At 59.1% G+C, this 20,044-nt stretch overlaps 1 protein-coding gene across 6 annotated transcripts in view; it reads left to right on the top strand.

The window, feature by feature from the left end:
- Positions 1–20,044, top strand: part of SRCIN1 (SRC kinase signaling inhibitor 1) — a 176,137-nt gene that overhangs the window by 63,077 nt on the left and 93,016 nt on the right. For all 6 annotated transcript variants that reach the window (XM_034755731.1, XM_034755730.1, XM_034755734.1 and 3 more), the window contains exon 2: positions 18,338–18,621. In XM_034755731.1, coding sequence (XP_034611622.1) covers positions 18,361–18,621 — 261 coding nt within the window. In that variant the 5' untranslated portion in view covers positions 18,338–18,360. The remainder of the gene's footprint in view (positions 1–18,337; positions 18,622–20,044) is intronic.

The raw sequence follows: 20,044 nt of genomic DNA, 5'->3' as shown, positions 1-20,044 counted from the left end.
CCCTGTTCTCTAGACCGGAGTGACTCTCAGCCAGCGCAAAACAGGGAGGTTTATTGTGCATCTGAACACAGCACAGGAAACTCTCAGGGGCCTCAGGCCTGGCCTCCCTCAGCACAGCATATCCCAGTGTCCCCTGCATCCAAGTGGGCTCTGCCTGCTCCCCCTCTCCAGTCCCAAGGCCCCTGCTTCCCAGCTGGGCCTCTAATATCACCTCCCCCAAGCCCCGCCTCTGTCCATTGCCTTCTATCCAGGTAAACAGGTCACCTGGGACTGCTTTCCTCTCTTCCATCCTCTGGACCCTCTGGCTGGAACCGGCTGGTCCGGTCACCGCTGGTCCTCCCCCATCACCTCGTTAAACCGGTAACACCAGGGAAACTGAGTCCCACCCCCTCTGCATGCAAACCATTGAAAAAAACAAGAAAAAAACCAAGAAACCCGCCCACTTCATCACACCCACCCAGNCTTCAGCGGCAATTCGGCGGCGGGTCCCTCAGTCCCTCTCGGCGGGAAGGACCGGCCGCCGAATTGCCGCCGAAGAATGAAGCAGCGCGGTAGAGCTGCCGCCGAAGTGCCGCCGATCGCGGCTTTATCTTTTTTTTTTTTTTTTAATTTTTTTCTCTTCGCCGCTTGGGGCAGCAAAAAAGGCCTGAGCCGGCCCCGCACCATCTCCTGCTCATCCAGCCTCCCTTAGCCGCTCAACCCCTGCACCCGCTTCTCCTCATGAAGCACCAGCTCTGACTGGCTCCTGACAGCAGCAGAGGGGATGTGTGAACAAGTCTGATCTATTCTGCCCAGTAGAGGGCAGTGGCGAACAGACACACGCTGGCCCATCACCCGGGCTGTAGCACCTGCACCGATCTGCACACGCGTCTAAGGGCTTTGCCAGCAGCCGGACAAGGAGCCCCCTAGCAGCGATGGCCGAAGAGGACATGGGACTGTGCACACATGTGCAGTGGGAGAGAGGCAGTGATTCAGTGGCAAGCCCCTGGCTGTTGGGTGCAGGGGATGGTGGACCTGGGAGTCAGGACTCCTGAGTTCGGCTCCTGTCACTACCATTGGCCCTTGGGCTAGTCACTTCCTCCATCTCTGTGCCTCAGTTTCCCGTTTAGCTAGCCTCCTAGTCTGTTCTTCATCCCCATTGCTAGTCCCGCCCGTGGAGGGAGACGGTTGGCCCATTGGGTGAAGAGGAGAGTCCCGGGTTTGCAGCCACCACTCCAGAGCTCTAAGTGCATCCGGGGGATGGGAAGGCAATGGCGTTGCCAGGCTGCACTGCCCGTCGTTATCAGGGCAGCGTGGGAGGGAGAGGCGCAGGCACGGCTTGTGTTTATATTATTCAGCATTTCCTCCTTCCTATCGGCCTCCCTGCTCCTTTATTGTGATGCAGCGGCGCTCTGCCGCCGACATCCCGTACCAGTAGAACTCAGGACTTCTAGAGTTCAGAGCGTGAGCTGCTGCCGCTTGAGCTGAAGCAGTAAATCCCCCCTGGCACCTGTAGCAGGCTCACATCCTCAGGGAGAGAGAAGGAGATGAAACACACATTGAGCAGTGCTTTGTACCGGCCTGGCGAGCTGTCCCTCCTCTATGCAAGGTACTTAGATGGCCCCCATGCCCACAGCATCACAATCTTCAGTGTATTTCTCCCCGCAGCTGTCCTGTGTGGTAGGGCAGGGCTGTCATCCCCCTAGTACAGATGGACAATTTAGGCACAGAGAGATTAAGTGACTGGCCCACGGTCCGACAGGATGTCTGTGGCAGAGCAGGGAATTGGCTCCCGGCTCCCCACCTCCCAGCCTAGCTGTCTAACCACTGAGCCACCCTTAGTCTGATCCCACGTTTCTTCCAATGACCTGCTTCAGTTCCTCTCCCTCTCCTTCCTTCACCATTGTCACGGATTTCACCTTCCCCAAATCCCACCTCTGTCCATTGTCTTCTATCCTGGTAAACAGGGTCGCCTGGGCGTCCTCTCCTCTCTTCCATCCTCTGCCCCCCTCTGGCTGGAACCGGCTGGTCAGGTCACCGGGGTCCTCTCTTCGCAGCCCATTGTCCTCCCACTGGCCAGAACCGGGTGTGACTCCTGAGCTGGGCCTCCAGGTCACCAGGTCACCAGTCACTGGGGTCTCCATTCTCCAGGCCATTGGCTGGGGTCCCAAGTTCTGTCGCAGGTCCTCTGTAACCACAAACTCCCTCTCCCATCACCTCATTAAACCAGTAACACCCAGGGAAACTGAGTCCCACCCCCTCTGCATGCAACCATTGGAAAAACCAAGGAAAAACCAAGAAAACCCCCCTCACTTCGTCAGAACCTCCTGTCACAGTTTGGCTACTGGGATGCCTGTGTTTCCCAGTCCTGGCTCTGTAGCACCAGCAATCAGCATTCCTGGTGCTACGAGGCCTGGGTCTGGAAATAGGGGACATCAGGAGGTGATGGGGAAAGCCTGTGAACCACCGCACCTGGCCCTTGAATGTTCCAGCGAGACAAGTCACTCGAAAGCTGCTTAAAGTCCCTATCTCCGCCCTGCAAGCAAGGCCTGCTGCAGAGGCCTTTGTGCGCTCCTGCGCCATTCTGCGTCCCACCCCCACCGGAGAAGGCCCCTTCCAATGGAAACCGCAGGGGGCCACCTGCGAAAGTGTCCCCCACCCCCACCCCTGCACTTCCTGCCCCTCCACCCTGCCGAGCGTTAGACTAGCAGACCCTGAACAAAACTGAGATGAAGGTGGAAGTAGCTACCCACGTGGAGCAAGCTGTCAGAAGTCCGAGTGGAAACGCTAAGCCGATGAGACAGGGCAAGGCTGAGACGCCAGGCTTAGGATGGACGGGGCTGGCTTCGTGCTTTTCGCTGCCACGGAGGCTAGGCTGAGCAACCAGACCGGGCGCTCGGTGCGGTCAGGGCTGGGGGCATGGAAGCAGGGAATCCCGCATGTTGGAAAAGCCTTTTGGGAAGGCACTTGACTAGTCAGTGCTCAAGTTTGTCAAGGGGGCACAGCTGTGTACTGCAGGAAACCCAGCACTTGGAGAGAGCCTCGCCTGGCAGCTCGGCCATGGAGCTGGGCGCCAGGACGCCTGGGTTCTATCCCCAGCTTGGGGGAGGCAGTGTGGTGGCTACAGCAGGACTGGCCTCTAGAGCGCCACGGTTCTGTGCCCAGCTTGGAGGGAGTCTGGGGTAGTGGTTACAGCAGGGGGCTGGCAGCTGGGACTCTTGGGTTCTCTTCCCAGCTTTGCCAGTGACTGGGAGAGGTAGGTTAAATCCTTCCCCTTCCTCTGCCTCGGTGCCCCCATCTGGGAAGGGGGTAGTGCTGCCCTGGGAGATGGAAGTCGCTGTCATTGTGTGCTGCCGGCTGGAGGGGATTTGCATTCCATGAAGGGTTTGACAATCAGACGAGAATTCTTCCCGCTCGCTCTTCCCACCCAGCTGGGTTCTAAATTGAAGAGCGGCACGTGGATTTTGTGCTGCTGAGATGTGCCAGCTGCAGAGCGAAGACCTTGAACCACAGAGCAGATCCAGCCAGGGCAGCGCCGGGGCCCCCACATTACCCACCCGCTGTGCCTCCCCCTGCTCAGGAAGGATCTGGCCTCTACAGCTGAGAGGGCAGTGTCCATGGCCTTTTTGTCCTTGGCGTCTCTTCTGAGGCTGCCAGTGAGGAGGCCCAATTAATCTAGCCACCTTTAATGGCCAAACACCTGGGAACTGGGCTGAGCCCCACCAACTCGTTGCATGTAGGCCGCTGAGCATCTGGCAGATGGTAACCACAGTGGTGACTGACTGGGGGATTTCTTCCCAGTGCGGGGGCAGCTTGGATCCTGAGCTGGGAGTCCGGATACCTGGGTTCTATTCCTAGCACTTCCACAGGCTCATTGCATGACCTTGGGCAGGTCTCTGTGCCTCAGTTTCCCCCAAAGGTAGATAAAGCCCCCTTCTTTGTAAAGCGCTTTGACATCTCTGCATACGGGTATGATTTCATACGTGTCGTTGCTTCATTGTCACCGGGCCTTCCTGGGGAGATGGCATCTTGTTTTGCCCTGGCGTTTGGAGATGAGAGGAGGCAGGGGGGGGGGGGGGGGGGGGGGGGGGGGGGGGAAGATAAATGTCACCTGTCTGTGAAATGGGAAGGCAACGGATTTAAAAGGAAACACTTTTGTACACAATGCAAAATTAGCCTGTAGAACTCACTGCCACAAGACAGCAAGGCCAAAAGCTTAGTAGGATTAAAAAAAGGAGGCGATATTTATAAAGACAATGATAGCATCCTCGCTTACCATAGAGAGGCTAACAAAAGCGTGTCCAAGGGCTGTAAACCCTCATGCTTCAGGGCCTAAGGCCTCCACTAACTGCTGGGGATCAGGAAGGAACTTCCCCAGTGGGCATGTTATTCCATAGTTGTCCTCTAGGGGGATTCTTGCACCGTCCCCTGCAGCATCTGGCACTGGCTCTAGCTGGAGACAGGATCCAGCCCCTGGTTTGATCTGGCCATACCTGAGTTGTTCCAGGAGATGCAGCCCCAGATCTCCATTGCTCTAGGCGCGAATGGATCATGCAAGATGTCTGTGAGCTTTCATCCTTCATATTGCTGTTCCCTCCTCAAATAAGGCAGCCCTGGGGCTCAGGGGGCGGGGGGAAGGTTGCATTTGTTTTAAGGACACAAACTCTCTCTTGATGCTCATGTGCTGGGACAGACCCATTCGAGCAGGCAAAATATACATACACAAGCCTACGTGCGCGGCCTCTGCTCGGGCTCACGCACAGAGCACAGTGAGTTCGCTGCGGATGTGCCTCCAAATGCCCCTCGCTATCCCAACCCCCTGCAGACACCCATTCACCTCCCCCGAGATGCACACTGTGGCCTGGGGCACCCCCTGCAGTCCTCGAGCAAAGGGCGCGGTGGCGGAGCCATGTAAGGATAGGCGGCTGGCTTGGCAGTGATTGTTTGTGAGTGGCTGGGTTTGTGTTGGTGGGTTTTTTTGTTTAATTTCCTCCTTGTGCTTATCTCTGCCAGGCAGGGGGATGCGTTTGCTGACAATTCTCCGCCAGTGCAGGTGGCCGCTGCTCTCCTGTCTCCGGAGCCCTGGCTTTTAGATCAATCTCCAGGGCTGGTGCTTCAGAGATAGACCTGGGCGCAGCCCGGTTGGCTGGATCTCTGCAGTGCAGAGGAGTGACTCCTGAGGCTCGGAGATAGGGATCCATACAAGCCGGTCCCAGGGGATCGGAGCGCTTCGGATTTCAGCTGGGCAACAAATTTTACTGCCGTCACAGGTGCTTGGGTGCACCTCCTTCCTTGACTTCATAATGTGCATTATTCTTCCGGGGTTTTCGGTGTTGCCCCAGTGCCCAGCGGCCAGGGCCCCGCTGTGCGAGGTGCCGTCTGGGTGGTGGTGTGCTGGGGATGGGGTGTGATATTCAACAGGTACACTGGAATCAGACTGTACGAGCACTCGGCTCAGGCTGAATCTGTCCAGGCGCCGGGAAATAGGTGGCGTCTTGCGGTGAAGGCACTCGGGGTCTCTGGGCTCAGTTCCCGGCTCCACCACAGATTTCCCTGTGTGACCCCGGACGAGTCTGGGCCTCAGTCCCCGCTCTGTGAAGAAGCTGCTATTTTCCTACCCCAGAGCAATGGGTTACTGTTAGGAGGGTAACGACCTGAATGTTTGCAATAGAGCCTTAGTAATAGATAATTAGCCAACAGTTCCTCCGCCCCACTGGATACCGAGAGGATCTGTGTGGACAGAGGGTACAATTGTCTGGTTCTCAATGGCCAGATTTATCACAGGCCAGTTCTTCTCCACTTCTGCCATGCCAGGGCCTCACTTTCCCTCCTGGAATCCCCTCCCAGCTCGCTGGGATCTAGCCTGGACCCCCTCCCGTTTAGTAATAAGGGCAGGGCCGCGTGGTTTCCATCCCCAGCACCTGCCCCTCACCTGCTGGGGCTCCTGACCCCCAGGCTGAGACCCCCTCCCTGCTCTAGGGACCAATTGGAGGCTTTTATGTCAGGTTTCCAGCAGAAAGGAGACTGTAGCCGCCGAAGCCAACGCCAGGCCACGTTTCTTTGCAGATTGACTTTAAATAAACAGCTCCGGCTGTCGAAAACCGTTGGCACTAATCAGCTCCGTTCAGCGCGTGGCAGGGTGATGGGATAATGGGAGCTCGCATTCCTCATCTGAGTCATTTGCATTCTGATTTGCTCTTCAATATGTTTTTTGATTGGGGAAAGAAAAAAAAAAAGCTTGTCGGTGAGACCCGGGCGAAGCTTTATGGCGGCTGCTAGTCGGGCAGCGCAGCATGGAGCATGCTCAGTACGGCCTCTCGCAGCCGCACCGGCTAACCCGGGCTCCGAGCATTGCTCTAGATGGAGAATTTCCGATCAGCTGGTCAATCAGCAACAGAGTGGACAAAGCACAGGTCACTGTCCAGGGGGACCAATCCTGCCCGGGCAAGGAGAGACGAGTGGGTGTGTCCGGTATTTGGTTAGCCCCATTGCTGCAGTTCCTGGATCTCTGCTCATCACGTTCCTGCGATGGAGGGACGCGTTGTCCCCCTTTTACAGATGGGGGAATGAGGAATAGGGGAGATGAGTGACTTGCCCAAAGAGCTCAACCCACGTAGCCTGACTCCCAGTCTGGTGCCCTGCCCCTCCGGCCCAGCCTTCCTACCCTGGCGTAGGGCGGCGTCTGTTGGACTCAACGGACAGTTACACCCATTCTAGCTGCAAGGTGTAACTGCACCTTGGATGGCAGAACATCATCTGGCCATCAGCCAAGCCCCTGGAGAAGACGGTTTGGCAGGAGCTGTGTGTGAACAGTTTTCCACCCCAGGTCCCTCCTGCACACAGCCCAGGGGCTAAGGGAGGGCAGAGCCCAGGGCCTGACTGGGGCTAACCCCATGGTGCCGGGCAGTGCTGAAGGCAAGCACTCTGGGGTGGCATACTATGTCTGGATGTTGCCCTCTAGAAGAGGCGGCCGTGGCTAGCCAAGGTGAAGACGAGAACGTGCTGGTTAAGATGCTGCCGTCCTTCCCCGGAGTAGCGCCTTGTTCTGGGAACGGGCCCACTTCACCATTGCCGGGCACCTCGGGTCGCCATTTGCACAGTGGGAGGAGGATCCGATAGTGCTGGTGTAAGCGGCGGCACGAGGGGCAGGGCCTGTCGACTTCAGCGTGAGTGAGTCCGGCTAGCCTCTGCGGGGTCCTGCGCGCAGGGCAGGTTGAGGCAGACGCTCGGTAACTAGCCGTGGATGTCTCCCAGAAGCGGGACGAGAGTTGCCATGGATCTCTCTCCTGACGGGCTTGTTGCCTGAGCTGCCGTCCCAGAACGCTTGTTAATGGCGGTAATAAAAATACTTCCTCTTTTCCAGGAATCACAGCGGGCGGAGAGGGGCTGGGTAGCAAAACAATCTACTCCTCTGGGGGGGGGGGACCAGGAGGGGCAGACAGCCCTCTGGGCAAGGCTCCAAATACAAGGGGAAACAGTGCAAGGTGGGTTTAGAGGAGGGCATTGCAGAAAGATGTTGCCCTGAGCCGCCCTGAGCAAGGGGCAGCTGCAGGGTGTTTCTGGGGCTGCATTTTGGGGAGAGCAGGTTCCGAAGGGGGGTGCCTGACCGTAACTTCTGCCCCCTGCCCAGTGATTCACAGATCCAAACTGTTTAACTGTAAAGGGAAGGCCGAGGTATTATTTTGCCCCCGTGCGCACGCAGAGCGCTAATTAAAGGAGACGTTACCAGGTCTCCCGCAGCAAATCTCCTGCCAGCTGGACGGTTTGAATCGACTGCCCTTTCCGGCAGCGTCTCTGCCCCTTGTCTCAGTGCCAGTTCCTAATGGGCACCATCTCGCCAGCAGTGCTTTGACTGGTGTTCCCCAGGATCATCAGCCTTCCAGCTCCTCTGCGTGGGATCCAGTCTGTGCCACCGTTGTTTAATGGTCACCAACGATCCTGCCACTGATGCTGCCCATGGTAGAGAGAGAAAACCTGGGTCACTTGCATGGAGGGGCCCCCCGTCCATACCCTGCCCTTGTCTAGACTAGCGGGCAGAGGTTGGCTGGTAGGAGAGCAGGGCCCCTAGCAGCTGTCTCTGGCCCTGAGGCTGCTGCCTCCTCCGGTAGCAGTGAGTGGGGCTAGCAGGTCCCCATTGGCCAGCACTCCAGCCCTGAGTGTGAGGGAGCCCGGGCAGGAGAGGACAGATCCCCTAGTGCCTGTGGGCCGGGGGCGGCTCACTCACTTTCCTAGGGCAGTCCAGTGAGCCAAGTCCCTGTCTCATTCCCCACGGGCTGGAAGCATCTCTCCGCAGGAGGCCGTGACACACTCGAGCCACGTACCGTTCCAAGAGCCGCGGGGTGCCCCTTGCACGCTCGAAGCACGCCTGGCACCCACAGGCCCACGTGTGTCGCAAGCAGCGCACACGGGGGCCAAATCCTGACCGGGTCTGACTTGCTTTCCTCAGCTCTAAACTGCCATCCTGCTTGCTACCAACCCGGACGGTGTAATAGAACAAGCGCCGGTTCCTCCCGTAGGGCACAGACGGCTTTTCACCATCTTCCCACAATGCACTGCTCCTGGGAGCCAGGGGCCGGGTACCCAGTGGGGATTGCAACTGAAGTGGCTTCAAATGGCTCCAGCGTGGACATAGGGTGAAACCTCAGCAAGGCAGAGCATGTCTCAGCCGAGCTGGGGGGGGCTCACTGGGTTGATCTGCTCTGGGGCCCTCCAGCCGGAAAAACCAGCCAGGCCATCTCAGCCCTCCCCACAGCTGGCTCTGCCCTTCGGCTTGAACCGCCAGACAGCTGGGTTAGCTGTGCCGGTTAGGCGGCTTTCCGAGCGCAGGGCTGCTTGAGCTGGTTCTGCCGAGCTCGTTCCGTTGGGCAGACCCAGCACCGAGGGAGAGGCACCGGGTGAGCCCTCTGGCACAGACGCAGAGAAGTGCGGCCTGTCAAAACGCTCCAAGTCGGGGATCTGCCCCTCTCCCGTCGCTCCCCCACGCCGACGATGTTCCCTCCTCTCTCGTTTAACCAGACGGACCGCGACGGCGCGAAGGATCCTGGCACAGGACGGCCGGCACAGGCGCCTCCATGACCCTGCGGCAGCAAAGTTGCGCCGAGAAAGAGAAAGCGCTTCCCGGGCTTTGGAGGATTCGGTGGTGCAGGTGGCAGGAGAGGAGAGGGAGCTGGGGGGAAGCAGTTGCAGGCGTGCAGGCGGCCCAGCGTGGAAGGGGTTATCTCCAGAGCAGGGAACTCCAGCCAGCCAGCAAAAGCCCGCTGGCTCTGCGTCTCCACAGCTGCAGTGGTTCTGAGGGACACGCGTGCATTGCTTTCTCTTTCTTGCTTCCTTAATGGCTGGGCAGGGAGGAATCTCGTAGCTCCGAGGGGTTTCGATCTCTCCAAATGCACTCTCTCCGCCGTGCCGCGTCCTTCCCCTTTTCCGTCTGTTCGCTCCCTCGGACGATTTTTCATGTTCTGCTAACGGCCGCTGCTTTCATGGCCCGCGTGAGCCTCGCTGCCTCATGAAGATTTATGAAGCTGCAGTAATAAACTGTGTTGGAAAGATCCTCTCGCTGATCATCCCCACTGAGCGGCCCCTGATGACATCCCGCCGGGGACCCTCTGCGCCGTCCCTCCCCAGCCCATCTCGCGGGGCGCTGACGCTATGGGGCTAGCTGGCTTTTTGGTGGGCTCCTCAGAGGGCAGGGAGATGTAAAAGGAGAGCGATCGCTGGGGCTGTGCGCACGGTTCCTGAGGAGTCAGTGTCTCTCTGAGGCTTGCGAGGAGCAGGGCTGGTGCACTTGCCTGGCGTTCAGGCAGATCTCACAGGGAGAGGGGGCCATGGCTGTGTCCCCAGCACGTGCCCCATAGGACCCTGGGGCGTGGCTCCCCTGCAGCGGCCGGGGAGACACCTTGGTCGGCAGGTAAGGGCGATGGATGGATGAATCAGAGGAGAGTTCGGGAGCTTCCTTAACCCACCGTCTGCTGGGGAGCAGGGCCTCGCCCCAGACGCCGGGACTCTCCGTGGGATTGCTATTGTCCTCGTGGGGATTCTGCTGCTTGCCAAGGAGTCTCTTTCCACCCTGCCAAGGGAGGGGGGCGTGTGTAGGGTGGGGGTTCTCCTGCCCACCACCCCCAGGAAGGTGGGGGTTGTGACCTGGAAGCCATCCGTCCTTCACAGCGGCACCATCCCGAAGCCAGCTCAGCCCTCATCCTGTGTTAGCCAACAGGTAAGCGAGCGCTGCCGGGGCATGGCGGGTAATTCCATCCTGTCTCCCTTCCCTGCCCCGCTCCAGGAGGCTGGTTCGGGGCCCACTGGCCGTCGTGCAGCAGGGCTGTTCTGGTGCGGTCAGCCAGGCAGCGCGCAGACTGGCCCCAGCGCCCCCTCCTCGGCGATCGTCCCCCAGCGAGAGCCTGGACCAGCCACGCGGCTGGGGGGAGTCTGTGCTGGGGAGCAGGGAGGCCATTGGGAGCCTGGGTCGGGGAAGGTGTCGTCGTCCCCCCCCCGGTTTCGTGGCCAGGCGTGGCAGAGCAGAGGCTTCCCCCACCGAGGGCCGATCAGGCCTGATGCGAGCTGCGAGGTCCCCACACCGGGCACCCAGCTGTGCCCCATGTCTCCGGAGGGTTTCTCACGCTCACGGCCAGCCCTGAGCATCCTCCCCCAGGCCCGACGATCGCTCCCGGCTTTGGGGGCAGCAAAGGGTTAACAGCGGTCAGGACTGTGGAGCTACCGCCCGGGTGACCCGCAGCCAGAGCTGGGCTGGAAATGGGGTCCCGCTCGAAGGCTGCGTCCCAGCAGATGCCAGCGCGGATGATGTTCCCGGCTGTGAGGCTGCAAGGCTCCGTGCCTGGGCTGCCACCCGCCTCGTCTCTGCTGTACCTTTAACGAGGGCCCCTTCCTGGCCTGGCTCCATTCTCCTGTTTTCTTTGGGGGAAGGAATGAAAATATCACCCCGGTCCCATGCCCCCAAGAACCTCCCTACCCTGGGAAGCCCGAGCTTCTCCTCTCCCCCTTGTCATCATGCACGATTTATCACGGCTGGTAGGGAAGCCCGGAGGAACGCTGAGCAGGGCCCCATTGCGCTAGGCGCTGTACAGACAGGTTGCAAAGGCAGCCTCCCTGCCCAGCTTCCGGCCGCCGCAGCAGTCTGGTGCTGCGCGGGACGCTTGGACTCCAGGCCCGTTGCAGCCCATGCCCGGGCACTGGAGCCCTGGGCTGTCTGCACCAAGGAGAAACATTCTCTCCTTAAACGTTTTTGCTTAATTATTCTCAGGGTGGCGGGATGCGCTGCCTCGAGTTGGCCCTGCAGCCAGCAGGACCAGGCCGGGGCAGGGCACCATCACCCAAAGGGCTTGGCAGGCAGTTGAGAGGTGTTGGCTGCTGGGTGGGAGAGGATGGGTCCAGTGGCTGAGCAGCAGAGGTGGTTTCAGAGCTGGAGGTACCATTTCCCTCCATTCAGGCTTATACAACCATCAACTGGGCCGACCTCGGGGCGCACCCATTAGCTGCAGCACCCCCCTTCCCTGCTATGCTCCCACTTATCCCACCTCCAGGACCTAACTTGGGGTCCGCTTCAGGAAGCAGCTGACAAACTAATCAATCGCTTTCCCCACTCGCTGACATGCAGCCACCTCTAGGGTGGAGCATGGCAGCTGTTTGGAACATCTCACGACCGAAGGATGCGTGAGCTTGAAAGGAAGAAAAGAGAAATTCTGCTGGGCGGGGAGGATTTAGGTCAGTGGAATGTAATTACCCCAGTTTCATTTTGGCCAGGAAACCTGGGTAACACCCTTGTTCTTATGGGATCGTGAAAGACCACATGTGGGTTAGCTCCTTTCTCACAGCCAGGCCCTGGGGGTCTCCCATCCACATACAAACTCAGCCTGACCTCGTTTAGTCTGGGAGAGCTGCAAGGCTCCCCACCCAAAGCGGGACAGCCACAGGCCCTCTGCAAGCCGCTTTGGCCATGGGGAAAAAGATGGGGGGGCGGGAATAATATGGGGGGCTTGGCAAAGCTTGGCCTGGAGATGGCGCCCAGAATCTGATGCCTGTGGGGGTACTGCCCCCTCCACTTGCTCGTCATCCTCTGTCTTTGGAGACAAGGGGAGCTGGGATCCGGAGGGGGGATTACCTGCCAGAACTGTTCGCCCGGGGCTGCTCCTCTAACTGCCGCGCTGGTGGGTACCAGTGTGTGGCTCCTGGGGTTAATGGCACCGACAGACCTTTCCCTTCGGTTCCAGCCGGACCCCCAGCGAGAGCCCTTGTGCACGGGCGGTTCTGCAGGGAGCCGGGGTGGGGGAAGGCCTGCCGAGCAGCAGGGCCCCCCAGCCCTGAGCAGCGTGGCTCTGCCCCGCCTGCAGATCGTGCAGGGCTTTTTAAATCACTCTTTTTAGCAATGGGGAGAGAGCCAGCAAGCTGGCGCGTTCCACCAACAGAGCGTGTAATTAGGGAGCCGGGAGCTGCATGCTGATGCGCTGGCGATCGGTGGGCGGGAGATTGGCACGGTGCCGTTCCTAGGGCTGCTGCTGAACTCCCAAGCAGGGAGAGGCGTCCCGGACTGCAGCACGAGCTTGCCCTATCGCCGGCCAAAGGAGGCAAGCGCAGGGCAGGCTGCAGCCCCATTGCAATCCCATTGCCTCCTCCCCCAACCCCCCCCAACCGCCCAAGGAAGGGGAGAGGGTTTCTTGGCAGAAACGGCAGTGTTGCCTCCAGAGCGGCTTGGCTGCTCTTGCACGATCGTGGGCTCTCTCGCACGCTGCGGGTGCGCTTTCGCACGCTCCTGCTTCAGCCATGCAAGCGGGTCTCGGTAAGGAGGCTGCGTGCTGGAGTGGCTGGAGAGGAAGGCTAGGACACCTGGCTTCTCGTCCCGATGACGCCGGTGACTTGCTGTGCAGCCTTGGGCAAGTTGCTGCCCCGCTCTGTGCCTCAGTTTCCCTATCTGTGAGACAGAGGGAGAACCTCCCCCTGCCATGGGGCAGTGTGGGAACGAATTAGGTCGGGTTTAGAAAGGACTTTGTAGTGGAAGTGCCTGCTGGGACTGATAAGTGATTATCCTGTAAGGTTTCAGAGTAGCAGCCGTGTTAGTCTGTAGCCGCAAAAAGAACAGGACTTGTGGCACCTTAGAGACTAACACATTTATTTATCCTGTAAGGTTGGCCACCTTTCCCTGGTATCTCCCTAGGAGGCTGTCGTCAGCCGCTCCCTGCCAGCAGTGCACTCTTTGCAGTGCTGCAGCATCTCCCCACACTGCAGGATCCAGGCTCTGCGTTTCTCTGACCCGGGCTTTGATTGTTTATTGTAGGGCCTAGTCCAGCGCGGAATCAGGCAGCTTAATAGGCCTCCTCCCTCTCTAACTTCTACAATACAGGTTGACGACAGGGAGCCTGGACTCCTGGGTTCTGCTCCCGGCCCGACTGCTGATTTGCTCTGTGACCCTAGGGAAGTCACCCCGTCTTTCCCTGCCTGTTTCCCCACCTGAGGATGGGCTGAGAATAGGTACCCGCATCCCAGGGGCGCTGTGAGCTTAGCGGCATTGTCTGCAAAGCCCTTTGAGATCCCAGGCACAGCAGAGGGGCCGGTCTGATGAGCACTAGTAGCTCCGGGCTGGACACTGCTGCACAGAATGGGACGGTGGGGTCTAATGAACGGGGAGCAGCAATCAGAGACCTCCACTCACTGCATTGCCCCCTGCATCAGTGAGAGACGCCCCAAAGGCTGGCTGCCGGTGGAGTGGACAGAGTTGGGGATGCCTGGACAGCCCGGCTAATCCTCCCAGGGCTGCCTCTGGTCCAGCTGGGTATGGCCCCACGCAGGGATGCTGGTTGGCTGGCGCTGCGCCTCCCGTGGGTTACATCACGGAATGGCAAGGCGAGAGTCCAGAGAAGGGTCAGGGAGCTGGGGCACATGATTTACGGGGAGAGGCTGAGGGAACTGGGATTGTTTAGTCTGCAGAAGAGAAGAATGAGGGGGGATTTGATAACTGCTTCCAACTACCTGAAAGGGGGTTCCAAAGAGGATGGATCTAGACTGTTCTCAGTGGTAGCAGGTGACAGAACAAGGAGCAATGGTCTCAAGTTGCAGTGGGGGAGGTTTTGGTTGGATATTAGGAAACACTTTTTCACTAGGAGGGTGGTGAAGCACTGGAATGGGTTCCCTAGGGAGCTGGTGGAATCTCCTTCCTTAGAGGTTTTTAAGGACCGGCTTGACAAAGCCCTGGCTGGGATGATTTAGTCGGGGATTAGCCCTGCTTTGAGCAGGGGGTTGGACTAGATGACCTCCTGAGGTCCCTTCCAGCCCTGAGATTCTCTGATTCTATGACACATTCACTGTAGGAGCGGGCAGTGGACCAACACGGGGAGCTCATGATCATTGGTGTTGCATCAGTACTGCGCCAATGCCCGGCCTGGCGCTAGGGGGCACTGTACAGTGTGGGTGTGGGGGGGGGAGGCGTGTAGTCCTTTACTGGAAGCGGTAAAGCAAGGCTTTGACATGAGATCATGAAAGATCCCATGGTTCTCTCGGTCAAGACCTCCCGGAGCTTGAAAATCTGCCACGCCGGAGGAACCTGGGGCGCTCAGTCTCGTAGCTGGGAGTCGGGGCCCTGATCTGGCCAAATCCCAGCCCGGTAACTCCATTCTCCGCCTGGTTCCACGCAGGAGACGCGGAGCTGGAGGTTCTCCCAGAGGCTGGAGTCCCTGCTGGACTTTCCCTCTGGAGCGTGTCAGAGGCCAGAGCGTCTCCCGGCTGCCTTGGCTCGGAGGTGCTGTCACCAGCCGTTAGATCAGGCACCAGCCTGCCAGGTGACCCTTGGCTTTTCAAGGCCAGGCTAGCTGGGCAGCTGGGCTGGCTTTTCCGAATCTCTCTCCTGAGCAGCCGGGTGTCGGTCTTAGCCCCAGCCTGGCACAGACAGCTCCAGATAAGGCCGTTCCCCTGACCATTTTCCAGCGGCCCAGTTGAGCGAGCCGCAAGGAGGCCAGGGTGAAAGGCTGTCAGAGGGACCCTGCTGCAGCCCAGACTTGCTGCCTGGATGTGTCCTCTGGGGATTTAACAGGCATTCTGGAATTCGCTGAGGGGAGACAGACCCTAAGCTGCCCTCCCCTTTCAAGCCCCAGAAAAGCTCCAGGCGATCTCCGCACGCAGGGAGTTCCAGTCATTAATTACCACTCGCGTTGTGTAGTAGGCTCGGTACAACTCACTGGAAATTAAAATCACAATGTGCAGCCAATGAATTACCCATGGCTGCAAACCAGCAAGCTGCCTCCCCCCCCCTTACTTTCTGTGTGATTGCCGGTCCCCCACCCCCATGGGATCCTCCTCCTTTGCAAAAAGAGGGACAAACGCGCTCTGCAAATGACCATTGACTGATGGGGCGATTGACACAGAAATAACGCGTGGTCCAGGGGTCCCAAACACTGGGCCAGCAAAGCTGAATTCGGTTGCCTACTCTCTGCCTGGGGAACCTTGGGCCAGTTACTTTGCGTCCTGTGCCTCGGTTTCCCCATTTATGAAAACAGAGTTAATTTATCCTTCCCTCCCTTACTGGGGTGTCATGAAGTGCTTTGATGTTTGGAGCTCTCTGGGTAGAAATGGCTATAGAAATATCAGTCTATTAGCCAAAGACGAAGGAAGGCTGGGCTGATGGTTAAGGCATTAGCTGGAGACTCGGGGTTCAATTTCCTGCGTGACTTTGGGCAAGTCACTTAACAGCTGTGTGCCTCAGTTTGCCATCCCTAAAATGGACATATCAGCACTGCCCTACCTCACAGGATGAATATGCTATGGATTGTGAGAGGCTTACATACTGCGGTAATGGGCCCATATAAATACCCAAGACCAATGTACTTATTGCAATGCAAACACTGCCCCCTAGTGGTGAGAATCACTGCTTGCCTATGTGTTATAGGCACTATACTGTTAACAGCTGGTGGAGATTCTCCTTCAGCCCTCTGTCCCGCTGTCTCAGCCAAGAGCCTTAAGCACAAGACTATCCTTCCTCTCTTGTCTGTGATTTTATCGCGGGCTACAGTCACCTTGTTTTGAAGTGTTTTTTAACCCCAAGGCACCGGGAACAATCCATCGCTATCCACCTCGGTCACTCAAAGCACCGTGGGGCTGGGGCTCCGTCTGGGAGAGCTAAGCTGTCCGTTGGAGCTGTGTTCTCAGGGTCTCGTGTTTGTGGGGGCTGAGCGCTCCAGGGGATCTCGGAGGGGAATGCTTTCCCAGCTCAGCCTGCAGAGGTCGGTCTTAGAGGTGTAGGGGGTGAGGCCGGAGCAGGGAGCTGGCTGAGAAAGGAGTCTCCCTGGGCCTTGGTGTGCCAGCGGCGTCTCTCTGCAGGAAGCGTGCGCCTGGGGAAGTGAGAAGAGGCGCCTGTCGCCGGGTGGGAGCGCGTTGCTTTCACCAGCTGGACCTTAGCCACAGAGCGGTGCCGGCGGAGTCCCCCTCCCTCCCCCATGCACTGCCCTGCATTTCATTTTCTTTTTGGTATGTCTGTCTGTGTCCTTCTGTGTGTCTCTGCTCCGGAGCAGCGTTCGGGCCCTCGTCCGTCATGGGTCTCTGACTGTTTTTGGTTTCAAGTCGAGTGTTAGCTTTTTGTTTTGAACGTTGTGGTCTCTGTGGTTCCCCTGTCCTGTCCCCCCCGTCCACGTCTGTCGCTGTGCCGGGCCGGCGGCCCTGCAGCCTTCGGCCTCCCCTCTCCCCTCCCCTCTGCTGCAATCTGTCCCAGGACAAAACCCTGATTGCAGCCCCTGACCCTCTTTCCTCCCCCCAGGCCAGAATCCCCCCCGACCCTGCCCCCTTCTCCAGAGCCTGAAATCCACCCACCCTCTGTTTGCACTTCAGACACCAAGCCCTCTTTTGGGGGCCGAATGAATAGCAGAGAGGGGGGGAGCGTAGGTGGGAAAGGGACAATGCCTTGGGGGCGGGGGGGCTGTTGCTGGCGTCTGGTCACCGAGGACGAGCCCAGGACTTTTCATGTGGCTTCTATCCGAGAGGCGATTTAAAGAGACGCTGTCAGACGCTTTCACCACAGGTTTAGAACTCACCTCCATTGCTGGCTTAAAACACATCCTCCTTAGAAGCTTAGATAATCTCCTCCCTGAGTCACTTGTCCCTGCCCCCCCCCCACAACCTTTGCCCCCTCCTCCCACCTTGGGGACTGGGCTCTTTGGAGAACCTGCCCCAGGCCCTGGTTGCAGGGGGCGAGCCCTAATTCCCCAGCCTGGGCAGAGATGAAGGAGGGAGTTGAATTCCCCACCTGCTGGGCGGCTCACTGGGGCCCCTCGGTATTTTGCTGATGTCATTTGCTGCCTGGCAGCGGAGCAGCGAATGGATCCAACCCATCTTAAGAGATTTACAAAGGGGCCAATGCCTCCTCACCAGGTGTGACACCCCCCCTCCCCAGTCGCGACCACTGGACAGCGCCCCTTTAAATCTGACCTGTCTGAGAATCCAGTCACGACCACTGGACAGCGCCCCTTTAAATCTGACCTGTCTGAGAATCCAGTCGCGACCACTGGACAGCGCCCCTTTAAATCTGACCTGTCTGAGAATCCAGTCGCGACCACTGGACAGCGCCCCTTTAAATCTGACCTGTCTGAGAATCCAATTAGTGGATTGCTCTGTCTCCTGGTCACCAAACCGAGGTGGTACCAGAAGCCGGGGTGCATTGCATGGCCAAGAACCCAGGGTGGAGCAGCCTGTTCAGAGTATTTGCCCTTAGTGCCCCTCTGTCTCTATTCAGCCGCTGTGGGTGGGGTCGCTCTGCCGTTAGCCGGGGCCAGCTAGAAGGGCTGAGCAAGGTGGGACTCGGGCTTCAGGCATCGGCAGTTCACCTCTGGAGAACGGGGCTGCCACGTGAATGAAGTCTGGTGGTTGCCTGCCTTGCCCATGCCCTGCCCCTTCGGTAGCGATGAACATTGCCACACAGTCTGCACTGCAGCTGGGAGTCTACTTCCCAGCCTGGGTAGAGACCCACGCTAGCTCGTCTCGAGCTAGTGTGCTAAAACTAGCAGTGAGGTCACAGCGTACCTGTGCAGGGTAATGGAGAGCCAGGCCCCTAGTCCCCATCCCCTGGGCATTGTATGGCCGCCAGCCAGGGGCACCCCAAGGCTGAACTGGCAGGGCCTGGCTGGGGGGCCTGGCTGGAGGATCTGGAACGTGGACCCTGCCCCCGGCCAGCCAGTGCTATCAGCCCCTCCCTTCAGTTCCTGGCTGCCAGCCCCGACCAGGCAGCTCCATGACAGAACAGTAACTGCTGGATTTCCTGCCCCGCCCTGGCCCCTCTCGACGGTTGCCCCAACGGCCAAGGCATCAGGCCGAGGGCTGGCGGGAAGGTCCCTGACCCCAGCTCTGCTCTCTCCCCTTCCCCCACCCCGTGTAGATCCCGAGAGGACTAGCACACACATGATCTCGGCAGACGATGCGGAGTACCCGCGGGAATACAGGACTCTGGGGAACGGGACCCGGCGCTTCTCCAACGTGGGGCTGGTGCACACCTCGGAACGCCGGCACACGGTGATCGCCGCCCAGAGCCTGGAGGCCCTGACTGGGCTCCAGAAGGCCGAGATGGACCGCAAGCGAGACGCCTTCATGGACCACCTGAAGAACAAGTACCCGCAGCACGCCCTGGCCATCCGAGGCCAGCAGGACAGGATCCGGGATCAGGTAAGGGGCACCGTTTTCCCTCCCCGTCTCCGCCTTTCAAGGGGCTCTGTGAACTCTAACCCAGGCCTGGCGGTGGGGTCTGGCAGTGAAGTCACCTCATGCATAAAAGGGCTGGTGGGCTCGGTGGGGGTCTTGCCAGCAGCAGTAGGCTTTCCCCAGGCTCTCCCAGGGTTGTGAACGCACAGCCTCTCTCAAGGGGACACGGGGGGGGGTGGGAATTTGACCTCAGGGGTGGGCTAGGGAACAATCATTGAGAGCAGATTTACCTGTGTGAGGAGCTGGAGGCATGGGGGGGATTTGATCTCTGGTGGGGGCTAATGAGCATGCAGCGGGGGTGTATTTATCCTCTCTATGAGGAACCAGGGCCATGGAGCCCCCCCACAATGGATCTGTCCTCCAGGGGGCTAGCTGGCACATGCGGGAGGAGGGGAGACCCCAGCCCAGTTCTCTCCAACCTTCACTTGGGTTGGGGCTGTGAGTAGGGGCTGGCGAAGGGTGGAAGCTGAGAGCCAAGCCCCCCTGCTCCCTACCTGGCCCGCGGGGGTCAGCACCAGTGCCCGTTGCACACCTGGACTCTGCGGGCCCTAAACACCCTGCTCGGGGCCTCCTTGGCTCTGGGCTTCCTCCCTCCAGAGCACTTCTTCCCTCCCTGTGGGTGCAGGGGAAACCTCAAGAAATAGATCACACCGGCCAAACCTTTCACCGCAGCCCCCGCCCCAGCGACGAGCCCCAGGCTGCCACTTAGGGAGGCGTTTCTGGCCCCCTGTTTTTATTAACCAGCCCAATAGCCCTCCTGCCACGGGTAGCCCCAGCGTGAGGCTGGGAGCCTGGCGCAAGCCGCGGAGACGGTGGGTTTATGCCAGATTGCCAAGGGCTCAGCGCCCAAATCTGCCGAGCTCAGTTGCTGATTTATGCACCTAAATAAGAGACCAATTCTCCCAAGAACCCAGCACCCCGGGGGCACCCGACGTGCTGAGTTTTGGGAAATGCTGGCTCTGATTGGGGGAGAGAACCCGGCCCCAGGCGTTTCTACAGCTTGCTTTGTGATAACACGGCTGAGACAGGTATCGAAGGTTAGTCCTTGTTTGGACAGGCTGTTACCAGGAGCTGGGGCGTGAAGCCTAGAGTGGCAGCCAGACGGGGGCTGCATGGTAGCTCCACGCATTGTAGAATTGATCGTGTTCGTGTCATGCCGTCGGAGGGCTTGGATGCACCGGAACTGAGCGGGGGGAAAAGACCCTGTCTGTGTCTGGCACGGAGATTCCCCACTGAGCTTGAGCGGTTCGGTGCAGGCGCTGAGCATCGCTGCTCTGGACCCGGGCCGCGCCTCTGTTGCAGCCTGGTCTGTAATTACCTGTGTGTAATTAGCGACTGGCCCCCAGTGTGGGTCAGCAGGAGGGGAGAGCTGTGCCGCCTCTGCTGG

The sequence above is a fragment of the Trachemys scripta genome, chromosome 23, assembly GCF_013100865.1.
Source record: "Trachemys scripta elegans isolate TJP31775 chromosome 23, CAS_Tse_1.0, whole genome shotgun sequence".
Taxonomy (NCBI): domain Eukaryota; kingdom Metazoa; phylum Chordata; order Testudines; family Emydidae; genus Trachemys; species Trachemys scripta.
The sequence above is the reverse complement of the archived record's forward strand: the minus strand, read 5'-3'. Positions and strand labels throughout refer to the sequence as shown.